This window comes from Xenopus laevis, chromosome 6L, assembly GCF_017654675.1.
Source record: "Xenopus laevis strain J_2021 chromosome 6L, Xenopus_laevis_v10.1, whole genome shotgun sequence".
NCBI lineage: Eukaryota > Metazoa > Chordata > Amphibia > Anura > Pipidae > Xenopus > Xenopus laevis.
This window is the reverse complement of record NC_054381.1, coordinates 145,726,960-145,741,714: the sequence shown is the minus strand read 5'-3', so window position 1 is coordinate 145,741,714 and position 14,755 is coordinate 145,726,960. Positions and strand designations below refer to the sequence as shown.

General features: G+C 33.6%; 1 protein-coding gene across 1 annotated transcript in view; it reads left to right on the top strand.

Moving 5' to 3' along the window:
• The window catches only part of LOC108718600 (CUB and sushi domain-containing protein 3), a 696,593-nt gene that overhangs the window by 664,473 nt on the left and 17,365 nt on the right, over positions 1-14,755 (top strand). Inside the window, exons 62-64 of the mRNA XM_041566615.1 lie at positions 7,421-7,594; positions 9,287-9,360; positions 14,007-14,118. Coding sequence (XP_041422549.1) covers positions 7,421-7,594; positions 9,287-9,360; positions 14,007-14,118 — 360 coding nt within the window. The remainder of the gene's footprint in view (positions 1-7,420; positions 7,595-9,286; positions 9,361-14,006; positions 14,119-14,755) is intronic.

Sequence of the window (14,755 nt, the reverse complement as noted above, 5' to 3'; positions counted from 1 at the left end):
GCTATATAGACCAATATGGATTGCAGGGTATGGATAGTAGATAATAATTACAGAGAGGATAGCTGGCTTCATTATTTCCTGCTACTGTTCTCTGCAAATTAACTGGAGGGTAAAGACACATTATTAATATCTTATTTTATCTATTTATTTTAGTAAAGCTTCCTATTGGGAGACAAGTTTATTTTGGTTTGCAAAAAGGTGACTTCCCTTTAAATTAATGAGTAGATATTGCTACTCCCATGGATCAATTATTAATAGTAATGTTCTCTCTGTCAGCATACTAATGTCTCAATAGTATTTCTTATATATATTCTAGTCATGTTTTATGACTAGATTTTAGACACCTTATAATGAATAAGAAGTCACAAAAGACTAGTAAGGTTTTCTGTTTAACATGGATCAGCCTTAAACCTTTAACTGTTGATTGTTTTGCCAGGTTAAGAGCACTGTGAAAGTACATCACTAGGGAATGGGCTTCTGTATAGTGTAACATTAAACCCTAAAACATACATGCTTCCCCAGTGGCAGGCTGTCACTTTGACTGTTGGCAGCAGAGCACATATGTTGTTGGCAGGCAAAGGAAAAATCGTTGCCAATATCCAACCTGTTAGTTTGTACAATGTGCTTATAAATCATGTTATTTATATTAAAATAAGTTCTAAAAAAGATAAAGGAGTACATTTCATTGTGCACATAAATGGTTAAATTCAATTTTGGATACAGACTAAAAAAGTGATGTGAAAATTCCTTGCAGGCAAGCAATGCAAATTTTTACTTTCCGTTTGTATATATTTTCTAATGTCTCCTGCTTTTTGAATAAATAGTTTCAGACTACATGGTTTACTATAAAAGAAAAAGGGATTTCCAAAAATTATCCTTTTTTTTTGGTTGAGATTAAGCTTGATGCTCATGAATGGGAAAATAGAAACATAGAAGTGGCTTTACAAGGATTATTTTCTTCACACAATAGGTGATTACCATTAACTATCTCAGAATATTTTTTTCTTTCTGCATATGAATAGGTTTAGTTATATTACCTTTAAAATAAGGACATAGCAAATCAGTCAGTTTCAAACATGTCACAAGTTTAGCTCACCCTGTACTTTTAGTAAATTGTATAAAATGGTATGGTAATCTACCGTTGGTCTTTTTTTCTGCAGCTCTGTGTGGGATTACTTGATTTAGCAACCACAAAGTCATATCAGAATAGAAAATAAATGGAAGAGGGCTTCTGTAGAAAGATAAACAATAAAAAGAAAGAACAGCAATAAAACAATATCAGAGAAACTGTTTTTTCAGTTTGTGGGAACAGTGAACTAGATAGCATAAATTGTACTCTGAAAGGAGACTAGGAAGGGAAATTATTCAAAAAACATAAAAAATGAAGAACAATTGATATGTTTCAAGAATAAGACAATGTAATTCTAAAGTTAATTTAAAGTTGAACTTTAAGGGGCAAATTCACAAAGGGTCGAATATCGAGGGTTAATTAACCCTCAATATTCGTCTGGGATTTTAGCGCAAATAGTTTGATCGAATGATCGAAGGAATAATCGTTCGATCAAACTATTAAATCCTTCGATTCGAACGATTCGAACGATTTTAATCCATCGATCGAAGGATTATCCTTCAATCAGAAAAAACTTGGAAAGCCTATGGGGACATTCCCCATAGGCTAACATGGACTTCGGTAGCTTTTAGGTGGCGAACTAGGGGATCGAAGTTTTTTCTTAAAGAGACAGTACTTCGACTATCGAATGGTCAAATAGTCGAACGATTTTTAGTTCGAATCCTTCGATTCAAAGTCGTAGTCAAAGGTTGAAGTAGTCCATTCGATGGTCGAAGTAGCCCAAAAAACACTTCGAAATTCTAAGTTTTTTTACTTTGAATCCTTCACTCGAAGTTAATGAATTGGCCCCTAAGTATATTGACCCTGAAACAGGAGTGAGGGTTGACAAAAATAAACCAAAATGATAAAATGGCATATATCTAGCTGTTATCTGTATATCATGTAGCAATACAGGAAATGTTGACATTATTAAGACAATAAAATAAAGATCCATAACTTCATATAAAATAAAAAAAATCTGAAATGCAGAAGTAGCTTATTTCTTATCCCCAACACTGATGTCATAGATTACACAGTAACAGCACATCTATCTATGTGTGTGTAGTCTCAATAAATGTAATTATATACATAAAAACATGAGCATTGGCTCAATATGTGCCTTACAGCTAAATTAATCTGCACCAGAATGTCTTGTAATGTCAAAAATTGCATGATCCCGTTAAAGGGAAAAAAAAACAACCATGGCATGGATTAACCCTTTGCCTGTGGACCCATAGACTAACACTGAACCTGCCATCATAGATTTGTTTTATGAGGCTGATAGATCAATTTTTGAGGTCAAGGGAAAAAAAATACAGATATGGGCAAAAAAACCACTTCAAAATGTGTCAACTTTTTTCCTTTATTGCATTTTTTTCCCTATGAGTACTATATTTAAGAATATTCACGGCTGTGTATTTGCAGAAAAAAAAACAGAATTTTTAATGAGGCAGAAAAACATTACTTTTTTTTTAATAAACTGGGTTGGGGGTAATAAATAAATGTTATTCAGGAAAAAAAAATCTTGATTTTCCACAAATAACCCCAATGTGGTAAATTTAGTAACATACTGTATAAGATTACAATTTCCTTGCTATTTGATAAAATCATGACAAAAACTAACATTTTTACAAATGTAAAAAATGTTGACCTTTCTTCTTTCTTTATACATTTCTTTATAGATTTTTATAAATTGTCCATTTTTTAGAAGTGAATAGAAATATGAATCCACAAAAACATCTTATACAAAACTTCTCCATATAAAAGTTGTCAAGGTCCAATAGATGTCAGTGGGAGCTGCACTGATCTTATTGGACCATTTTTAATCAATTTAGACTTTTGGGTTTTTAAAAGGTATTCATATTTTTTAAGCATTGGTCAGTGTAATTTTCCATCCATACCTTTTTTATTCTGATCTTTTAATAAATGTCACAATAATTGTAGTTTTAGAGAAAGTGAGTTTAGTCATTAAACAAACCCATACCAATGTATGCTAGTTTAGTTGAAATAAATACCAGGTACTGTTTTATTATTACAGAGAAAATAGAAATTATTTAAAAAATAATTCAATTATCTTAAAATAGACACTATGGTAGATGACCTTTCTATAATTCAGAATATGCCAATGAGATCCCATACTGTACCTATATAATAGATATTTAATTGGACCAATATACAATAAATCGAAAAATACAGTGACCCTTTATGCATCAGAAAAAAATCTGAAAAGAATGTAACCAAAAAAATCTGTATACTTCTTCTAAGATCAATACACTGTTGTCCCTCTGACTTGGATGCTTAACCAAAAATTGGCCTAACAAAAGTTTGATATATTTGCTGTATATTTTAAAATTGACTACGCTGTTATGTTTGTTTTTAATAAGTATATTGAATTGAAAAGGTCATTGCAGTAACTCTCAGCAATTTGTTTTATATTGTTATGGGCACAACCACAGTACAGTTACTTGAACCAGTATTTATTGCAGGTGAATAGTTCAGCCTCCTATATCCAGATGGCAATTTATATCACACTCGCATTGGTATTAATGAGATGCTGCTGTTTGGTTGACCTAAACATAGTTTATACACTGTTTTGCTTTCTCAGCCCTGTGGAAAAGATGTACAGCTACCTTTTTTCCTCGATAAAATATAGGATATATCTGGAAGAAAAAAAAGTGTATAGGATATATATATATATATATATATATATATATATATATATATATATATATATATATATATATATATATATATATATATATATATATATATATATATATATATAATAAAAGCTATAGAAGGCGACTCAATCCTGACAAAGAATTTGATAAAAATTATGTTCTTCATGCATAGGGATGAAAAAAAACTTCATTACAATGGGCTGTAACAATGCAATAATTATTGTTCTTTAATGGATTCTAAACTGAGCGCTGTTGCAATATAAATATATCAAATGATGAAAAGTCACCTGAGAGATTTCAAAAATTCAGCACTGTTCAGAGCTGAGAAATGATTTTTCCAGTGATGCACGTCCATGTGAAGGATATGCCTTGTTTTAATATTCAGTCGGATGGTTTCCTTAGTTACTGAAAGGGAAGGGGTGCTAATTTAATCTGTAACTGAAGCCAAAAGAAGATGTTAGGAGAGATCGGAAGGGTGACTTGGCAATTGACTCGCTCGAAAACATTTCATAAACTTGAGATTCCACGTGTCCCTTTTCATCAAAAGAGTTATTTGTAAATGTTTTTCAGCAATTAATACTTAGCCACATCAAAGGTATTTTGAGAAAGATTAATGATAGAAAAACTGAAAAAAATATATTTTAATTCAGTAGTAGTGATGGGCGAATTTGAGCCGTTTCGCTTCGGCAAAAATTTGCGAAACAGCGTTTTTGCCAGTGAATTTTCAAGGCCGTTTTGTGAATTCGCGCCTGGCGAATAAATTCACCCATCGCTATTCAGAAGCTTAGAAGTGTAGTGAGGTAGTTGTGGTAGAAAACAGTGAAGTCCGTCAAGTTCCTCCTTGTACCTAAAAGTTGATCTAGTGGATCAAATTGATCCATAGGAAGGAAAACAAAAATTACGTTCTTATTTAAAAGGGCAATAAGAACATTCCACAATTATGGGCATATTTATCAAGGGTTGAATTTTGAATTGAAAAAAATTCAAAATACTAATTCAAAAAGACCAACCAAAATTAAGTTAAAGTTTTTTTTGGTCAAATAGGTCAGTTTTCGATGGAATAGGTCCATGTTCGCCTGAATTTGAATCATACGAATCAAACGAATAGTGCATTCGATCAAATTTGATTCAAAGTTTTTCCAAAAAAACCCTTTGATTTTTTAAAGTCCTCCAATTGACTCCAAATAAGTTCTAGGAGGTCCCCCAAAACAGCAATTCAGCATGTTTTAGATGGTGAGTGGTCGAAGTTGAATTTTTAAAGAGACAGTACATGATAAATTTTGATATTCTCATTTTTGATATATTTTAAAATTCCAATCGGATTTGGACCATTCCCTATTCGAAGTACAGGTAGAGGATCACTTATCCAGAAACCCGATATCCAGAAAGCTCCAAATTACGGAATGTCTGTCTCCCATAGACTCTATTTTATCCAAATAATCCAAATTTTTAAAAATGATTTCCTTTTTCTCTGTAATAATAAAACAGTAGCTTGTACTTGATCCCAACTAAGACAAAATGAATCCTTATTGGAAGCAAACCAGCCTATTGGGTTTATTTGATGTTTAAATGAATTTCTAGCACACTTAAGGCATGAAGACCCAAATTACAGAAAGATCCATTATCCGGAAAACCCCAGGTCCCGAGCATTCTGGATAACAGGTCCCATACCTGTACACAAAAAATAGCTCAAAATTCGATTTTTTTTTCATTCAAAAATTCACCTCAACCATCGATAAATCTGCCCCTTAATGTGATTTGTTTAGTTGTATTCTCCTCTCTGAAAATTATAAATTCTAAATTAAAATGAAGCCACCTAAAACTTGCCAATATATCACAGAAGGCAATGGGAAGTGTGTCTTTAGCATTAAAGATTGTTTAATATTAATGATTGTTTATTATTAATGAATGTTTTGCCACAAAAATGACACCATAGACTAAAATGGGAGAAAAAATTGTTGAATGCCAAAAACATTTTGTCGCCCCTAGACTTCAATGCATTTTTGCTGTTTTCTGAATTTTCAACAAAGCAGAACGGGTCAGATTCGCCATCACTATTTATAATCAAGTTTTCCCATGATTTCCTGCCAATCGCAGATTTCTAGCTTGCTTGAAAATGAATGTAAAAATGTGTCTTGCTTCTCCCTCCTCTAGTTGAAGTGATCACTGCTAATTAATTTGAGATTAAAAACAGTGGTTTTCAGCAAAAATTGTCTTGGGGCAGATATATCAAAACACGAGATTAGAGCACACCACAAAAAAACTCACTTTCCATTCATTCCTATGGAATTTTTAGAATTGTAGTTATCTAATAGGAACTATAATTGTAACCTGTTGATAAATACAATTCTAAAAATCCCATAGAGATGAATAGAAAGTGAGTGAATGTTTCTGTGATGAGTTATAATCTAATCACATTTTGATAAATATGCCCCTCAGTTTTCATACATATACCCCAGGAAACCACATTTATTAAAGGTCATATTTTAGTGGTATAAGAGCAAAAAAATCCAAAAACCTCTTAAAAAATGTCTAATAGGATCAGCGCCCATTCCATTGACTTCTATGGGAACTTAACTGCTTTTACTTGGTGAAGTTTTGTATTAGAGTTTTTTTTATATCTTTTATATATGTAATAAAGCTTAAATTTTCAGTTTCAGAGAAATATTTTTTAAACTTCTTGAAGTTTTGAGAAAAAAATATGATTTGTGAAACAAAGCGAATCTGATTGTAAGTAAATAGGCCCCTTAGTGTTCATATCAGTAGCTTTGTATTTTCTGACATGCTCAATAGGTATCCATGCCTGTATGTATCTACCAGGACATTCAGGGAGAGAATTCCAAAACTGTACCTTAAAGATAAAGGGACTCTTTAAAATGTAATGCATTTATCAAGTCAAATCTAAGATATAAAAAATAAAATTTGAAAAAATATTATGCAGCTCAATTGTGTTATAATGCTTTTATATTGTTATATATTCAACTAATTCAACACAGCATTGGAGCTAATGATATACACAGTAAATATTGGGTGGCATGTACTAGATAATCTTTCTTGTAGGTGCTAAATAATAATAATTAGGGATGGGTGAATTTTTTCGCCTTGTTTCGCTGCGGAAATGACGCCTATAGACTCGTATGGCGTCCTGCGATAAAAAAAAAAAAGATGCGCATCAAAAACATTTTACCAGTGGCAAATTTTTGGCGAAACGGGTCAAATTTGCCTTTTCTAATAATAATAGTTTTTGCTGTTTTAAGCTTAGCATGATATCATTGTTAATTTGATATTGTTGTACATAGTTTTATCCTTGTACAAAATGGCCCTTTTCTGTTCTTCGTACCCTTACTGAACCATGGCTGTTAATGGGAATCACATGAAAATTCCAATTTTTATAATAAATAGTATTTTTTTAATGAAATTGTATTCTGAAAACAGCTACAAGAGTTTTGACACTGCAATTTGCCTGGAAAACAATGTAGGCCTTAGCTTTGCCAGAAAATAGTAACTGAAGAAATATGCAATACAATAGTGAGAAACTAATTGAATTAAAAAAACAAAACAATTTAATAGAATAACTTTTATTTGGTAAGATTGTAGCAACTAATAAATATATTTATTACTTTCATTACAGCAAAATTTTGTGGTGACCCTGGAATACCGGCCAATGGAAAAAGAGAGGGCAAGAGCTTTATATTTCAATCGGAGGTGTTGTTTATGTGCAATCTACCATTCATTTTAGTTGGGTCCAATACTAGGATATGTCAGGCAGATGGGACTTGGAGTGGTTCACCTCCACGATGCATAGGTAATGTGCTGCAGTATTAAACCAAATATCTTCATGACTAATGTACAAAGTCTGCTGCAACCTAATTTGTCTACAATTTATCATAAAATAATATATTTCATTCTACTGTACCATTTTTTATACTTTTATCTTTTTCAGCCTTATCCTTTCGGCTGATTTTTTTGTGTGCATTGTTTTCTTCATTTTCAAATTGATAATGGTTAATGAACAATTTAGGACAGTGCATTTTTTCATAAGTGGCAAGATTTTATGACAAGATTTAATTAAATTATGAAGTTTATCCAAACATGGAGAGGCATTGAGTTCCCGGTTTTCTCTTAATTAAATATAGCAATTACAACAATTTAGCAATTAAACTAGGGTAAATTCAACATTGGTAAAAAAAAATAAATAAAATAAAAGTACATTTATAGTTTGCCATTTATTACAGTATACTATGATAAAAGAAATAAAAAGGCTAAGCGAACTATTTCTTACAGAATTATACTTTGTTTACATCTAAAAGATGGTAGCCAAGCTTTAAAGTTTCAAATAATATTTTTCTTTTTCTTGATGGTGTCCTGGTAAAATCTCATACACACAATGCTACTGCAGACTAAACTTTGTAATAATAATAATAATATTAAAATACATTTTTATTTTTTGTAAAAAAACATCTAAAATAATGTATTCACAGCTACAGTATGTACGAGTTTCCAGTTGAGATGCCATATATCAAAAAAAATGTTTTTTTTTTGTTGAGGAAGAGAGAAAATATTTCTTATGAAACCTCTTATTCTTCTACTAAGAGTGTCTTGATGCATGAATGTTAAAAGAAACCTTTTGATATTTTTGTTTTTTACAAGTGGCTAAAAGTCTGTTGCTTGCTATACAAAATAGAACCTTGAATGATTTCAAAAGGCAATTTAAAAGGCACTGTAAAATTCAAGGACTATTATGAATGAAAAGGGGAATATTGGAGTGAGAGTGTTATAGTTCTGTTCTTTTTGTAAACAAAGAGCCAGTGTTGCATGATGGCGAGTTTTGCTTCTGAAGCACCACATACTGTTGGTGTAAATATAAAAGAGAAAGCTCAATCTGTATAATGAAACACTTTTAAAAGCTCATAAATCGATCCTCTGTTTTTGGTTCTGAAAGCTGTTAAATAAATATCTTATTACACCTTGAAAGATCTACAGCAATCTGGTCTGAAAGTTACAGATGATGATCTATTGCCCTTTCAGTCTAATCTGGAGACATGTGAGGTAATGAAAGTGTACAGTGTATCCCAAGACACCTTTTAAGATTGATGTATTAAGCTGTAAATTCCCAGAATAAGACTGCAGGATCCCCCCACCGGAGCAGATTAGAAAGATATTCTCATATAAGTGCAAGTAAATTCTGTGTCTCTTGCCAATTTAACAGATCAGTCTGTGATAATAAAAAAGCTTCCTGTACTTATGGGATAATTCTCATAAAATCTATGCTGTTGCACTTTTTGTACTTGAGCTAAGAACTTCTGGGTTTAGCTATTAAAAGTTAGCCCAAGGTACAATGCACATCATACATTATTTTCTAAGGAAAAATAGAAATTAAAATAGCAAGGAAAAATAGAAAGAAAAAACTAAAAAATAGTTAACGGATATGGTCTTCTAAGAAAAGAATGGCACCATGCGTATTCTGTAGTAATAGTAATGATATTTATTTTTATAGAGCCCACATGGACATCTTGTGAAAACCCTGGTACACCACGGCATGGCTTTCAAAATAATACATATGGATATCAGGTAAGTTATCAGGCACATTGTACTGATATTTATAAATGCAAATACATAAAGATGAAATGTTGGTTCACCCTGTAGGTTCCAATTGTTTTTAATGTACCTGTATACCTTTATTTTTTATTATCAGAAATGATGATATAATTATTTTATTTTTCACCTCTTTCCCAGAGATTTTAAGAGGGTTTTTAATGCTCAACCATTTCCTTTATGCTTAGGGGCATAGCTTAAAGAATTCATGAATAAGCATTTTTTTATAAATTGATAGCAAGGGGTGTCAGGCTAAATCCACCCTTACATGTTAAGATCTGCTAGTTTGGTGAGGTCATAAAATGAGTGGATCTTTCACTGATACGTTCACCTTGAGTTGGGAAATATCAGGCTGATCCAGTTGTTCAGCATTCAGGCTTCAATTTGCTCTTGTATGGCTATCTTAAGGGGCTTGATATGTGTCAGAGATAAAAGTTGTCTGCTACTGTATGTGGTAATACATGAGTCAACATAATGCCATGAAACGAGGACATCAATTTTCTGAAGTTTCCTGATGATGCTAGTCATTTAATCAAAGTATATGGGCCATCATAAGTGATCAGCGAATCTGTTTCACAAAACAGTGAAAAAATTTGCAAAATGGCGAAAAATATTTTGACACTTGTCAATTTTGACGCAAACAACAATTTTTATAATATTTTGTCCAAATGCAAAGTCAATGGGTGTCCGAATAATTTTGACAAACAACAATTTTATGCGCACAACTATCTTGATGTGTGACAAATCCTTTTTGTTGCAGCGGATTTTTTGCCAATGAATTTTTGCCACAGTTTTGCGAATTTATTTGAGGGTGGCAAAATGCCAAAATTCACCACTAATCCATGTCTGGTGAATTTTTTCGTCCATCCCTAGCCGTCATTTTATTAGCACATCAATCAAAAGATGGCATCTGTTTCAGTAGATACCCATAATACTGTTTCTGGGCTAGAACAGAAAACATTTACATAGTGTCTAATAAACTATTTAACAGGACAACAGGCTGAAATAAAATCAAGTACTGCTCTTGAATGACTTATTATACTACAGAATTAGACTATGAGCCATTTCTTCCCTGTTGCTATGAAGGCAGGCCATGTTTAACAAACCTACATTATTGGGCAGATTTATCAAAGGTCGAGGTGAATTTTCAAATGAAAAAAAAATTCAAATTTCAAGCTATTTTTTGTATACTTCGACTAGGGAATAGTCCAAATTTGATTTGAATTTTAAAAATATTAAAAAATTTGAATATCAAAATTTATCAAGTACAGTCACTTAAAAAATTTGACTTCGACCGTTCACCATCTAAAATCTGCCAAATTGCTGTTTTAGCCTATGGGGGACCTCCTCGAACCTACTTGGATTCAATTGGTAGACTTTGAAAAATCAAAGTTTTTTGGGGGAAAAACTTTGAATCGAATTTGATTGAATGCTCTATTCCTTCGATTCAAATTCGGCCGAATATGGACCTATTCGACCAATAAAAACCTTCAACTTAATTTCGGTTGGTGTTTTTGAATTCAAATTGCGAAGTTTTTTCAATTCGAAATTTGCCCCTTGTTAAATATGCCCCTATGTCTGCTAGAGGTTTGTGTACTTTAATTCAGTGTTGAATACTTACTTCATTGCATACTGCTACTGATTTCTAATTTTACTTGGCTATTATAAAAAAATCTTATACTACTTTCTGCTTTATATAAGCTATTGCCTTGCATTTTCTCCCAGCAAGAAGGCCATTTTAGTTTCTGTGTTCTGAGCACTCATCTACAAATGGGATGTAAATTACTGACATCACAACACTTCAACTTTAAACATTGGCTTTAAACTGGCTTCTAACCAGTGTCGGAATGGGGCACCTGGGGCCCACCAGAAAATCTGACCTTGAGGGCCCTCTTTACTCATGAAAGCCCACAAGACAGAGTTATGCCAAACCAAACATTTTCATTTGCAAGAAAATAGAATAGACACGTTAAATACTTCTAAAAAAACTAACCAGATGTAAATTTTGCCTGTAGATACTCAATTCCAATGAGTCTGCACTTCATACTGTCCTGCACCAATCACTTATTGCTTTAGGTTGTGCATGTGACTGTCAGAGGGGCTTTGCACATGCCCCCCATAATGAAACATTAACGTTGCTTAACATTTGTCATTAACTAGTAAATATTGTATTACAAATTAAAATTTACTTCACTCATATGCTTTGAGAACTTAAAGAATAAATTTCATAAACACATGTGTGATTTTACATTATTTTTTCTGGTCCCCTGAAAAATGTAAAATTGGTGTTCTACTTTATACACAGACACACATTATATAAACACTAGTACTCCATTTATTTTATTTAATCAATTAATTGGTATTAATAAATAATACATTTCATTCATTGTATTGATCAATTAATAATACAGTAACTTGAATTTGATTCATTTAATTTAATCACTATATGCAGCCCAGCCTGAGTACAACAATAAAAGGAATAGACAGGAGGGATGAATGACTGTGAGGAGAGCAGTAAGAGGAGGGGGACGTTCAGGGGCAGACATTTAGAGGCCCTAGGGTTTTAAAGTTAAATTAAATGAGAGAAAAACCCACATACCCTATATATGTAACTTGTGGATGTGGATAACAAGCAAAATTGGCTGGGGGAGGAGGGCAACTAATAAACTTTCTTAGGGCTTCGTGGGTGTCTGGTTGGAGGTAACAGACTGTGCAGCAGCAGCAGCAGTCAATGAAGTAGCGTGTGTGGGGGGGGGGAGAAAAAGTGTAGGAGGCCTACCTGCGACTGCATTAGCTGCTTGCTTCCTCCTCCTCCGCTGCTCGGCACCCTTACATTGCTCGTTATCTACCCATCACTCCCTCCCCAAGTTCTCCCCTCGATGGCTCACCAGAGCTGCACAAAAAGTCGGAGTCCTCTCTCCTTCGCGGACTTCTCTCTGCAAGTCTCCAGTGATGTCATCGCACAGTCTACTTTTCACCGAATACTGCAGATCTCCTTTTAAAGGAGAAGTAAACATTGCTGGGAGCTGTAGTGGGTCACGAGCAGTGGCACAGAAGGATATGCAATGATGTCAGATTATCGGTGTGTCAAGTGGGCTAGTGGCAGCAGCAGAGGGGCCCAATAAGACTGGGGCCCACCGGGATTTTTCCCAGGATCCCGGTGGGCCAGTCTGACCCTGCTTCTAACTAAACTTTTTCAGTGGTGTACTGTGATCTACTCACAGTGAGTGTTTGGTATGAAATACGAACATCGCTGTTATTTCAAAATTCACAGTCTATGCATAATCTAGTTACTTTAATACTCTCAAAATTAATTCCCATGTGGATAGTAAACTCAACTCACAAACTGATCATCTCTTCAGTTATTGTTCTTTTGTTTACATAACCCTTCTCTCCAAAATATCTGATAAACAGGTAGCAGTGTATAAGCCAATTATATAACAAATCCCCCAGAGATTTTAATGAAAATTGTCATATAATGGATGATTATGATTATGATTATGATTATCAATGATCAGTTTGCCCAAACAAGAGGATTAAAAAATAAACTGAAGCCAGGCAGTAAAACTTAAATCCACCTTATTACTGCCTTAGGAAATCTTTAGTGGCCATGTTATGGCTGTGGCTTACAGTGGAGTTTTATCCACTGGTACATTGTAGCCTGTGGAGAAGTACCAGAAAATTCCCTTATTGTGGCATTGTCAAATGGTTCCTGTTGAAGTCAAATGAAGAGGGGCTATTGAAGTCACAGGGTATTTTGTTGGAAGCCTTAAGCCAAACTATTGTAGATTTTGCTCAACTGGAATAGGGGAAAGACTTTACGGGGCCGATTCACTAACTTCGAGTGAAGGATTCGAAGTAAAAAAAACTTCAAATTTCGAAGTCTTTTTTGGGCTACTTTGACCATCGAATGTGCTACTACGACCTTCCACTACGACTTCGAATCGAACTATTCGAACTAAAAATCGTTCGACTATTCGACCATTCGATAGACGAAGTACTGTCTCTTTAAGAAAAAACTTCGACCCCCTAGTTCGCCATCTAAAAGCTACCGAACTCAATGTTAGCCTATGGGGAAGGTCCCCATAAGTTTTAAGGATATTCCTTCGACCGTTGGATTAAAATCCTTCGAATCGTTCGATTCAAAGGATATTATCGTTCGATCAAAGGAATAATCCTTCGATCGCACTATTTGCGCTAAAATCCTTCGACTTCGATATTCGAAGTCGAAGGATTTTAATTCCCAGTCGAATATCGAGGGTTAATTAACCCTCGATATTCGACCCTTTGTGAATAGGCCCCTACGTGTACCCAGATACATTGTCTCCTGGAGAATATGGTTAACCGAGGTTATGGGCAACTGTACAAAAAAAAAAACAACTGTCTATGAAACTAGTGCAGATGGCTTTATTTTCCTTATTTTGAACAAAGATTGTAAAACTAAAGTAGCCAGTCATAAAATATGAATAGCAGGTGGGTGACCTCAACTGTTGCTGGCACTCTTATTTAGAGGCAGGCAGTTGTTTTTTAATTGTGCTACCTACAAAATATGTATGGTAAGGACTATGTCTGTCTTGAAGGACTTTTGGTATCTGAACATTGTTATTTTTTCTTTTTATAAGATGGGGAAAACTGTGCAGTTCTCTTGCAAAAAAGGATATCTCTTACATGGGTCCACATCCCGTACATGTCTTCCCGACCTCACCTGGAGTGGCATTCCAACTGAATGTATTCGTAAGTGTATGACATTTTTTATGCAGGTTATTTTTACTTCATAGAATTTCATACAAATAACAGAATGAATACTTGTTAAAATCTAAAGCTGCCTTTATTTTTGCAAGTACAGTATAATTACAAATGGAGCGCGAGTAACTAATATATGTTTAATATGATTGTACGTTAAAATGTGGGTGAGACCACACTGATGAATATATTTTTGAAGATTCCCATTTGCACGTATTGGTTAGGGAGAACAGGATGTCAATACATTTATGATGAACAGGAAACTGTAGGAAGACAAGGACAAAAGAACCTTGGAAGCTCTTTCTTTGCACCATGAACTATGAATGTATTATTTAAAGGATAGAAAATGAATGCTATATTGCTAAGGGTGCTTTTCTATGCTTTTCTATTTAATTTAAAGTGTAAATATAATGACTTTTGTAACTGTTTGTAACTGTTCATGTTACTGTGCAGTCAAAGAGATATACAGTACATTCAGAAGGAAAACAGAGAAATGTTGTGATGTTGCTCTGCTCAGGAAATAGTTCAGAAGCCCTTTCTCATCTTCTTCCTGAGCAGAGCAACATCAGAACACTTCTCTGTGTTCAGTTATGTAAATTTTATTCTGTGAAAAAAAGATTGTGTATAT